General features: G+C 38.4%; 1 protein-coding gene across 5 annotated transcripts in view; it reads right to left on the bottom strand.

The window, feature by feature from the left end:
* The window catches only part of LOC130914728 (von Willebrand factor D and EGF domain-containing protein-like), a 46,786-nt gene that overhangs the window by 23,795 nt on the left and 10,435 nt on the right, over nucleotides 1-12,556 (bottom strand). For 3 of the 5 annotated variants that reach the window (XM_057834174.1, XM_057834173.1, XM_057834178.1), the window contains exons 1-5: nucleotides 7,163-7,361; nucleotides 4,512-4,741; nucleotides 4,345-4,434; nucleotides 877-1,036; nucleotides 598-809 (exon numbers count right to left, since the gene is read on the bottom strand). In XM_057834174.1, coding sequence (XP_057690157.1) covers nucleotides 598-809; nucleotides 877-1,036; nucleotides 4,345-4,434; nucleotides 4,512-4,741; nucleotides 7,163-7,244 — 774 coding nt within the window. In that variant the 5' untranslated portion in view covers nucleotides 7,245-7,361. Of the gene's footprint in view, nucleotides 1-597; nucleotides 810-876; nucleotides 1,037-4,344; nucleotides 4,435-4,511; nucleotides 4,742-7,162; nucleotides 7,362-12,556 lie in introns of those variants that run through there. The other 2 variants (XM_057834177.1, XM_057834175.1) reach the window with 1 other exon arrangement.

Below are 12,556 nucleotides of genomic sequence, written 5' to 3'. Positions count from 1 at the left end.
GCAATAACGTTAGCTTAGCACGCTATACAGGTTAACTAAACATAAGCAAAAAGCGGCTCATACAAAAAAATATAACATTTTGCTTACTAACATAATATGTACATTCTTTACAACAACCATACTTATGGACAAATCTTGTCCAAGGATCATATAAGCACAACAGAGACGTCGTGCAGCCATATTGAATTGGCAAGAAATCAATAAACCATGTCGCAAAGCGACCACAAGAGTTCGTTGTTAGACAGCACAAAACGCCTTGCTGTAAAGCTTACCAAAAGGCAGAATACTGTCTGAGCGGGACATGTGCGTTAATTGCGTCAAATATTTTAACGTGATTAATTTAAAAAATTAATTACCGCGCGTTAATGCGTTAATTTTGACAGCCCTAATGTGAATATATGAAGATGGAATTGTTAACAATTGGCCGCCATTGACGGCGCTAGACGTCCAATTTTGACTGGGAAGGGCAAAGCTAGCGCTGTCAATGACAATCAATGAGTTATTTAATGAACGCTCGTTTATGTAGGTCTACAAGTGATATACTAATGCAAAGGACAATTGGGCGCCACATGATTGGACCCCTCAATTTTCATTTACCTGAACAGGTTCCGGCGCGTAAGCATTCCATACAAAGTTGCTATTGACGAGTGGCTGGACGGATATATCAGTTGCCCGATCCCGGTCTCCGGCAAAGTCAGAGACGGCACTAAAATAGACCAAGGCCCGGCCGCATACTTCGTCCCCGCAAGAACCCCCGGAGAGATCCACCAAATACGAGGACAGCGAAACAGAACCCGGCGATGCCTCACCTGAAACCCGTGCAAATTTGCCTTATTGCCTTCGAATTTGTGTTTAAATAAATTTATATAAACTAACCTTGGCTGTGAGTGCTGAGGGTCAAAGGTATGGTGCAATTTTCCGAACCAGGCGAGGCTAATGGCATCGTTTCTCTCAGACACGGGACGGGAATGGTGGTCTCGATCGTCAACTCGTACAGCCTCCTGTCATCGGATATGACGCTCAACTCGGGTTTCAGCTGCGTGGAAAATTAGAAGAATGCAATTAACATTTGGAAAACAAATTGTAAAAACACGTCAAATATGTATGATAATTTAAATGCAATATGCAAACGGGATTATAATAATTTGGGAACATCAGGATTAATATGGATTATAGTTTTTAATCATACACAGAGATCAAGTGTAGGCGAAGGGGGCATACACCCTCTTCCCCCAGTGGCCAAAAATGTCATTGCATGTAATTGACTTTCCTATAAATTTCATATTAAGACTTTGCCAGTAAAATGTTTTCTACAGTATATAACTTGTAAATCAATAAAAACAAACAACAAAAATAAATTAAATAACCTAAAAATATATTTTTATAACAGCTCAAAATTATTTTTCGAACAGATCATGTGACTAGCACCTTACAGACGGTCATTGCTTTACTTAGCCAAAACCACCTGAAGACAGAAGATGCAAGAAAGATTTTTAAAACCTAAGCTTTCAAAAGCGACAACAACTACTGAGGGAGAACCAAGGATTGAAGATGTGGACCATGAAACGCCGGAGAGCTCCGCCAAAATGGTGAACAGAGTTTCAGTTTGCACCACCAAAGACATTAAGTGTACAACAGAGCCACCACCGGGCGTACCATATTCAATGGAAGACGATCTTGACCAAAAGCATAGCTGTCCTAAGCGGCCTGAATTAGAATTCCCCTTAAAAATGATGGGAAACACACACAAAAAAAAACCTCTCATTTTGTATGTATTTTCATCAATATTCCTGGCTGGAATACTCAGTCAAAAAGGATGCGGCATCTACTTCTCCACTAGGTAAGACACGCACGCACACCCACACAGCTGGGATACCTGTATGTACGAACATGGGCTAAGCTACTATCCGAGCATATACAGTGGGGCAAATAAGTATTTAGTCAACCACTAATTGTGCAAGTTCTCCCACTTGAAAATATTAGAGAGGCCTGTAATTGTCAACATGGGTAAACCTCAACCATGAGAGACAGAATGTGGGAAAAAAACAGAAAATCACATTATTTGATTTTTAAAGAATTTATTTGCAAATCATGGTGGAAAATAAGTATTTGGTCAATACCAAAAGTTCATCTCAATACTTTGTTATGTACACTTTATTGGCAATAACGGAGGCCAAACATTTTCTATAACTCTTCACAAGCTTTTCACACATTGTTGCTGGTATTTTGGCCTATTCCTCCATGCAGATCTCCTCTAGAGCAGTGATGTTTTGGGGCTGTCTTTGGGCAACACAGACTTTCAACTTCCTCCACAGATTTTCTATGGGGTTGAGATCTGGAGACTGGCTAGGCCACTCCAGGACCTTGAAATGCTTCTTACGAAGCCACTCCTTTGTTGCCCTGGCTGTGTGTTTGGGATTGTCATGCTGAAAGACCCGGCCACGTCTCATCTTCAATGCCGTTGCTGGTGGAAGGAGATTTTCACTCAAAATCTCTCGATACATGGCCCCATTCATTCTTTCCTTTACACAGATCAGTCGTCCTGGTCCCTTTGCAGAAAAACAGCCCAAAAGCATGATGTTTCCACCCCCATGGTTCACGGTGGGTATGGTGCAATTCAGTATTTGTTTTCCCTCCAAACACGAGAACCTGTGTTTCTACCAAAAAGTTCTATTTTGGTTTCATCTGACCATAACACATTCTCCCAGTCCTCTTCTGGATCATCCAAATGCTCTCTAGCGAACCGCAGACTGGCCTGGATGTGTACTTTCTTCAGCAGGGGGACACGTCTGGCAGTGCAGGGTTTGAGTCCCTGGCGGCACATTGTGTTACTGTGTTACCTTTGTTACTGTGGTCCCAGCTCTCTGTAGGTCATTCACTATGTCCCCCCCGTGTGGTTCTGGGATTTTCGCTTACCGTTCTTGTAATCATTTTGACGCCACGGGGTGATGAGGGAGTTGAGAGTCCGTGTTGCCGAACGACAGCCCCAAAACATCACTGCTCTAGAGGAGATCTGCATGGAGGAATGGGCCAAAATACCAGCAACAGTGTGTGAAAAGCTTGTGAAGAGTTGCAGAAAACATTTGGCCTCCGTTATTGACAACAAAGGGTACATAACAAAGTAATGAGATGAACTTTTGGTATTGACCAAATACTTATTTTCCACCATGATTTACAAAAAAATTCTTTAAAAATCAAACAATGTGATTTTCTGGGGGTTTTTTCCCCACATTCTGTCTCTCATGGTTGAGGTTTTACTCATGTTGACAATTACAGGCCTCTCTAATATTTGCAAGTGGGAGAACTTGCACAATTAGTGGTTGACTAAATACTTATTTACCCCACTGTATCTTGTAAGTTAATTTTATTGCTGACACTGCGCTGTTTTGCCCCCCCCCCCCCCACCCACCCCCATCACAAAAGCCAAACTCCGCCTATGGTTTCAATTAATATTACATAATATAAAGAAAATAATAAAGTAGATTATTACATTTCTGTAGAAATGGCATGTGAAAGCAGGGATGTAAATAGATTATAAATTCTGTAGAATACTCTAGAATGATGTGGAATAATGTTGTATGATTTGAAATTATGTTGAATGAATGATGTATGAATTTGAAAGTTGTTGAATAATGTGGAAAAAAATGTTGAATGATGTGGAGTACCGGAGAATTAAGGGGAATATTGCATGATGCAAAATTACGTTGAATGAATGGTGTTGTGTGAATATGACAAGATGTTGAATGATGTGGAATAATGTAGAATGAAGTGGAATAATGTAATGATGGGGAAATTATGTTGAATAAATGCTGTTATTTGATGTGGTGTCCTTTTGAATGATGTGTAATCATGATAAACGATGTGAAAAATGATAATAAAAATGATGAACGCAATAATGTCGTCCAATGTGAAATTATGTTGAATGAATGTTGTCGTATGAACTGCAATGCTGTTGAATGAAGTGGAATAATGTTAAAATGATGTGGACAGAATGTTGAATGATTTGGAAGTATATATGATGTGAAGTTATGTTGAACGAATGATGTTGTATGAAGTAGAATATTGCTGAATGCAGTAGAATAATGTTAAATGTGGTGAATTTGTTGAAACATTGTGAAACTCAAATGATGTGGAATAATGTTTTATGATGTAAAATTCTATTTCACGAATTATGTTGTATGACTTGGAATATGGCTCAATGAGGTGGAATAATGTTAAATGTAAATGATGTGAACAAAAACTGAAAAATGTGGAATAGTGTGAATGAAGTGAAATAACGTGTGATATGAAATTATGGTCAAGGAATAATGTTGCATGAAGTTGATTAAAGCGGGCATACTATACCCGAATGCCAGCAAAGAACTCCCGACTTTCCACAGAAGCACTACGGACATCCAATGCGTCCAAAAAGAAGCTGTAGACAGAGCAGTAAATCTGCAAAAGAGCAAGGTTCGTTCCAAAAAAATGAAAACAAACATTCTGGATTTGTTTTGAAGAGTGGCATGTCTCACCCGGTCTCCCAGTCGGAGGTTAAAGCCATCCAACTCCATGAGGGCCCAGGTCCGGACGGTGGTCTCGCGCTTGAGTTCCTCCCGCTCCCCTCGAGGGGAGGCTCGGGTCCAGGCTACCACATGACCCAGGGAACCGTCCGAGTCGCTGGAGAAGCTGCATTTGAGACTCACGCCGCCGGATGTCTGCTCGGGGACGATGGTGGGCGTCAACGGTGTGGAGGGCTGCTCCACTAATTGCGTTCAAGAACCAAAGAATCAATCGGTAAACAACCAAATAACTAGTAAGGCTGAAAATACTATTACAACAATACCATTTTATATAGTGGTATGAAAAAGTACCTGAACCTTTTGGAATCTCACATTTTTGCATAAAATACTCATCAAATGTGATTTGATCCTTGTCAAAATCACACAGATGAAAAAACAGTGTCTGCTTTAACTAAAACCACTCAAACATTTATAGGTTTTCATATTTTAATGAGGATAGTACGTATGCAAAACGTATTGCCTAACGTAATTGCTATCATGACTATAATTGTCTGCCACTGACGGTACTAGACATCCAATCCATTTGAAGCAGAAGGGCTGGAAGTGCATTAACATACGAACCAACTTAGGTCACACTTTTTATTTTTTGGTAAATTTTCACCTATATATCAGTGCAAAGGTAAACTTCGACTTTGAAATGCTGTGAGGAGAAAAAAGCCTTTTTGTTCATGCTTTGGTTCTAAACCGAACACTGAACTGTGACCCCCGTACCGAGGTATGCACTGAACCGTGACTTGTGTGTATCGTCACACCCCTAATATATATACCTTAATTTTCGGACTATAAGCCGATACTTTTTTCCCTCATTTTGAATTCTGCGGCTAATATTCCAGTCCGACTTATTTGTTGATTATTGGGTTAAGAGGTAAGACTTTGTTCGACAACAACGTCATAAGACTGCCATAAGACCTTCTTAATTATGACATGACACTATCATTGGAATTAACGAATGCTTATGACCGATGTCATTACATGTCATCCGGCAAATTATGTTACTAACTCCATTTATGTCCAGCTCGGATCTTTTACATCCATTCAAAAGTGAGATAATTTGCCGAAAGACACAAAATGACATCTGTCATAAGTATTCATTAATGCTCATGGCAGTTTCATGTCATAATTATGAGTCTTATGACAGTCTTATGGCACCACTGTCAAATAAAGTGTTATGAAGTACAATAACTAGTAATTATTGAAACAACTGTAACAGTAACTGAAGAAATAATTAACACAAAACATGAATTTTGTTATTTACTGTCTGTAGCGCTGCAATGCATGCCAGGAGGCATGTTGGACGGCAAGAGTGTTTACAGCAGGTAGCAGCAGAAGTTGACTGCAGCAGTGGCCAAATGAAGCTTCTTGAAACAATTACTCTTCTTGAAACAATTTGAACCAAAAAAAAGTGTTACCAGTTAATATCTTTTGGTATAAATATCCCGTATTACAGTGAGGGCAGCTGCGGCTTATAGTCCAGTGTGGCTTATCTATGAAGAAATGCTATTTTCGTGTCAAATTTGGTGGGTGGCGGCTTTTAGTCAGGTGCGCCTTATAGTCCGAAAATTACGGTAGATATATTTTTCAATATGCAGGCGAGGCTCAGAATCGCCTGTTTTTGCACTAGTTGTTTAAAAAAAAAAAAAAAAAAAAAAATCACACAAGGTTCATGGATACGTCATTCAAGAAAAGTTTAGAGCAAATGACTATTTTTGGTCATAAAATATATATATATACATATACACATATGTGTATATATATATATATATATATATATATATATATATATATAAAATTATGACCAGTATAATATACTGTAGAGTCAACAAGGACATGCAGGACCTGGTGACGATAAAGCACACTAAGCAGGAAAACAGTATATTATTTTCAATTAATTGTACCCACCTGGACGCAACGCACTGCATGGTAAAAAAAAGTTGCCCGAGAGTTTAAGATGACACTCGGCACACTAAATGCTATTGCTAACGAAAACGCGAATGCTATGTTGAGGCTCCGAGCCACCTAGCCAATCATCATCGCATTTGCAACAGCGTCACCACCCACTTCCCTCCTCCCACTCTGCTCTCTCCTGTCTCCCAGACAACTTGCACTTCATTCAACCAAATTGTAGTAACGCGCCCGTGCACATCCTCGGTAACGGTAATGGTGTTGCAAAGATGGGAAGAGCAATTAATTAGATTACTCACTACTGAAAAAAATAACGGCATTTCTCTAACGCTATTATTAACAACACCGCTGATGACATCATTTTAGGTCTGTATCGGTGTCCATGCTTCACTAGCGTAATTATATGAAATTGCCACAACATCCTGAACAAAAAAGACAAAATCAGAACAAAAATGGATTCAATAATACTACAAAATTGCCCATAATTCTCAACTTTATCGCCCAATAAGTAGATCTATTGACAGGTGGATTGGGAAGTACTCCGACGGGTTATAATGACATCACTTCTTCGTCACTCCACACGTGTCCTCAAATGACCACACTGCAGAATCGATTGACAACATCCGATTATTTCCCGCACTGACCATGCAGTCACCTACGCACTTCTATCTAACTAGCGTGTGTGAACGCGCCAAACCTACCCGTTTGCGCACATATTGCGTGTGGGAGCGCAAAAGCGACGCAAGCAACAAGTTGGACAAGCGTCCAAACTCCAAAATGCATCGTCCGCCTCCTCGCTCCAGTTCCACTCGAGAGAAATCCTTCCGATCGCCTCCGTGTCGTGCAGCTTCGTCAGCTCACGCGTGGAACATCAGAGGGGCAGTCCGACTACCGTGGCAAGTCCCCCAGGACCGCAGTTTAGACGGGAAGCGCAGCTCGTCAGGCTCCGCGATCACCGAATGCCAGAAGGGGCGGGAGTGGCCACCCACCGAAAATACCGAACACGGCCACAAAACACACCAGCACGTGTCCAAACTACTTCATTTTAAAGTATTGTACACAGTGTCTCCAATAAATAAACCACTGGTGTCAACTGGTGGCCCGGGGTCCAAATATGGCCTGCCTCATTATTTTTTGCGGGCCGCAAAAGTTTTCTGCTTTTAACATTTAAAGGGGAAGTCTGAATTTTTTACATTGGCCTCATCTTCATGTTAGCGGGGGTATAATTAGTCGGTGGAGTTAATTTCAATAAACTCCATGCAGTCAGTTATCTTTTACCGTATTGGCCCGAATATAAGACAGTGTTTTGTGCATTAAGATTGAAAAAGTGGGGGTCGTCTTATATTCGCGGTCTAGACATTATACCCATTCACGACGCTAGATGGCGCCAGATATCATTGAAGCGATGTTCTGTCATGACAGATCTCAGCTACTCTCAAGTTTACCAGTTTGCATTATTTTATTGCAATGTTTTTCCTTATTCAGATTTCTATCAAGACTACAGTTACCGTTAGACTTCACTTTGATGGTTAATGCAGTTATTGCAAAAACCTTTATCACTGTTACCTACACAGCTGCTGGATTACAAATGCTGCTGTTCATACTACAATCATTAACATGCAATGGTAAGTTTTAATAACTTCATCCTGAATACAGCCAACACTATTGATTGCGTGGGTCATCGGTGATTTTCATGCGTTCATATGTTGTTGTTTTTTATTGGCATGCTAGGACAGGCTCATTCACTCATGCTAACTTAGCCACTCCGGTACCCTAAAACTAATAGATAACTACCGCATTGGCCTGAATATAAGACGGTGTTTTTTGCATTGAAATACAAGTGAAAAAGTGGAAGTCGTCTTATATTCGGGGTCTAGACATTATACCCATGGATGATCCAGAAGAGAAATGGGAGAATGTGTTATGGTCAGATGAAACCAAAATAGAACTTTTTGGTAGAAACACATGTTCTCGTGCTTGGAGGATAAAGAATACTGAATTGCATCCGAAGAACACCATACCCACTGTGAAGCATGGGGTGGAAACATCATGCTCTGGGGCTGTTTATCTGCAAAGGGACCAGGACGACTTATCTGTGTAAAGGAAAGAACGAGTGGGGCCATGTATTGAGAGATTTTGAGTGAAAATCTCCTTCCATCAGCAAGGGCATTGAAGATGAGACGTGGCTGGGTCTTTCAGCATGACAATGATCCCAAACACACAGCCAGGGCAACAAAGGAGTGGCTTCGTAAGAAGCATTTCAAGGTCTTGGAGTGGCCTAGCCAGTCTCCAGATCTCAACCTAATAGAAAATATGTTGGGAGGGAGTTGGAAGTCCGTGTTGCCCAACGACAGCCCCAAAACATCACTGCTCTAGAGGAGATCTGCATGGAGGAATGGGCCACCATGATTTGCAAATAAATTCTTTAAAAATCAAACAATGTGATTTTCAGTTTTTTTTTTCACACATTCTGTCTCTCATGGTTGAGGTTTACCCATGTTGACAATTACAGGCCTCTCTAATATTTTCAAGTGGGAGAACTTGCACAATTAGTGGTTGACTAAATACTTATTTACCCCACTGTAGTTCACAAGTCAGTTAATTGTCGATTAGTCGATCAATCAGGCAGCCTTAGCTTCTCTACCATTGACGGCGCTATATGTCAAATCCATTTTGATCAGAAGGAGCGAATGAACAAACATTGTTCAAAATGAAGCAAAAGTCCTGTAAAAATTGAAAAATCACCTTACAAACTCCTAGAAATCCTTACAAAACAACCCACACTTGGACACAAATTACTAACTTGACGCATTCCTAACACTAATCGTTTGATGCCAGCGTTCCGCAAGGACAAGGAAGTCCATTCCAGGCAGCGATAATATTTACGAGCGGCGTCCCAAGGTTATGATCCTCACGTGGTTTATACGAAACCGCCGGGCACTTCGGTGAGACAGACTTCACATTTAATGCAGTTATCTTTTTAGTTAGCAGGATCGACCTGCCTCATGTGGGTCGCATCACACTTCCTGGAAATGATCACAAAATACACCCAAGAATTTGCACAAATGTTTGCCAACCTTCCCAGTGAATTGAACAAAATTCACCACTAAAATGCTCATAAATTCACCAATAGTAAAAATGCCAATGAACATTTTTAAGAAAATTTACAATCAAAAAAAGAAATATTAAATAAATAAATATAAATATAAAATTAAATATAAAATAAATATAAAATATATATATGAGAAAATATATAAATATGAGGAAAAGCAGGGAAAAATCCGAAACAAAAAAATCTAGACAAAAGTTGATCAAATATTTCTCAACAGTTTGGTTTATATTCACCACAAACTAAATGAATTGCAAGAAATGAAAATCTCAAAATGAATTAGAACACAAAAATTGCACAAAAATCCTAACCAGATTACAAAAAAATACCCACATAGAATAATTTCGCAACAAAGATTTAAAATTCTAATAATAGTAGAATAGAAAGAAAATCCACCTCCAAAATTTTTATGAATTCAATAAGAAAATATAGACCGAAGTTCTTTCAAGATTCTACACAGCATGGGCTAAAATTTCCAGGTGAATGGGAACCAAAAAAATCCAAAATTTTTTGTTAAATTAAAAAAAAAGAAAGAAAAAAAAAGAATGAAAAATAGCCCCTTAAAAAAATAAAATTAAATGCAAATCCCAAATTATGGAAAGGAAATATGGAAAACAAATTTGAACACAAAAATTGCACAACAGAAATGCAAGAAAAAAATGCAAATAAATCCGTTCACAGATAAGTATAAAACTCATAATAATTATTGAAAACAAAGATACACTCAGAAATAAATGAATAAAAAGACAATTAAAAAAAAGCATAAATCATAAAATATGGAAAGGAAATCCTATAGCAAATTAAAAAATCCCCAAACAAATTTGAACACAAAAATTCCACATAAATCCCAACAAAATACATTTTTTAAATTATAAAGAAATTTATCCGAAAATAACACAAAAGCCAAACCTGAACACAAAAATTTAACAAAAATCACAACAAAAACAACAACCCAACCCCGCCCCAACAGCCGGATTTTTGGGGGGATTTTATGGGTGAAACATGGTAATATCGCAAGGGTCGCGATGCAGAAATCGCAGACATCCAAGGAGTGGTTGAGATTTTGTTTTTCATATATTTACCCTTTTAAAAGTTTTTTTTTTTTTCTGCTTTGATTGGATTGATTTATTATCATCTAACATATCGGAAAAATGCGACAGTAACCCAAAAAAATACAATTAAGCGATAGTTATGAGGTAGATATCCGTGACTTTTTTACAGACACCATTTTTTCATTGTGATGTAATTTGTTTAAAAGTTTAAAATATGTGTGTGAATAATTTTTTTAAGTCGTTTTTTTTTTTTTTTTTTTTTTTTAAACTAATATTAGACATCATTTACTGATTCCAAGCTAAAAATGACAGACATTTTGAATATTAAATATAATTAATTACCTTCGTTTTATGGCTGGGTTGAAAAAAAGCGGTTGCGCGATATCTGTAAACGGGGGTTTTCAGAGTAAAACGGACAAATTAAAACTAGTTCGGGGGCTTAATGCACCATAAATCTGCTATGGCAGCATAAAGACATATTGTTTTATCAAACACAACAGTTGTTCTGTCTTAAAATACAGCAGTTTTTTTAAACAGGAGTGCAAGAGCAGAAACTGCTTTTTCAGTCTTGTCTGTGTTTCCTGCCATATATATATATATTTCAATAGAAAGATTTCCCGTAGAATTCCACACAACAGGGTCTAAAATTCCCAGGTGAATACACAAATTACAAATTCATAAACTGGACACAAAGACGCATTAGCCCCCCTGCGCAAAAAAAAAATCACCATAATAACTAGAGTAAATTCACAAAAAAAAATGTTAAAGGGAACCTCGGACTTAAAAGACTGCCACAATTGTCCTCTTTTACTAAAATATGTTATTAGAAACATATAAAGTATTGGCATTGACTTAAAAATCTGTAATATTTAGTCCATGTTTTGACCTACGGAGGGCGCCATGTTTTATTAACACAATGGACGCTCAAGGTGATGACGTAGATTGTCACTGTCACTCGACGAATACTACCAGGTTACTGCAATTCCTTCTACATGGGGAGACGTCCAACACGTGCTCATCGGTTAAAAGCGGCGAGTACTTACTTTTTGTGTTTTTATTAGGGCTGTCAAACGATTAAAATTTTTAATCGAGTTAATTACAGCTTAAAAATTAATTAATCGTAATTAATCGCAATTAATCGCAATTCAAACCATCTACAAAATATGCCATATTTTTCTCTAAATTATATATATATTCTGTAAAATAATTTGTTGGAATGGAAAGATAAGACACAAGATGGATATATACATTCAACATATGGTACATAAGGACTGTAGTGGCCATTTCACTCTACTGTCATTTAAATCTATCTATGCTGTCCTCACTCCAAAGCGTCTACTTTTTCCAAAGCGAGACAGCGAGTGAACGACGCCTTAATAATCAGACTTCTTCCTTTTTCATCTGATTTATTAATAAAATAGCCTCAAACCACTGTCCTCTTTAGACCGTAGTGAAACTACAAAAAAAAGTACAGAAGCATTGCATTAGCAACAACGTTAGCTTAGCACGCTATACAGGTTCACTAAACATAAACAAAAAGCGTCTCATACAAAAAATATAACATTTCGCTTACTAACATAATATGTACATTCTTTACAACAACCACACTTACGGACAAATCTTGTCCAAGGATCATATAAGCACAACATTACAACGCAGGCGTCAGCCCGAGCCGTCGTGCAGCCATATTGAACTGGCAAGAACGCAGTAAACCATGTCGCAAAGCGACCACAAGAGTTCGCTGTTAGACAGCACAAAAAACCTTGCTGTAAAATTTACCAAAAGGCAGAATGCTGTCTGAGCGGGACATGTGCGTTAATTGTGTCAAATATTTTAACGTGATTCATTTAAAAAATTAATTACCGCGCGTTAACGCGATAATTTTGACAGCCCTAGTTTTTATTCAATCTTTTATTACCTTTTCATTGCCTTAA

This window comes from Corythoichthys intestinalis, chromosome 4 (assembly GCF_030265065.1).
Source record: "Corythoichthys intestinalis isolate RoL2023-P3 chromosome 4, ASM3026506v1, whole genome shotgun sequence".
NCBI classification, from domain to species: domain Eukaryota; kingdom Metazoa; phylum Chordata; class Actinopteri; order Syngnathiformes; family Syngnathidae; genus Corythoichthys; species Corythoichthys intestinalis.
Note: the sequence above shows the minus strand (reverse complement) of the source record. Positions and strands in the feature narration are given on the sequence as shown.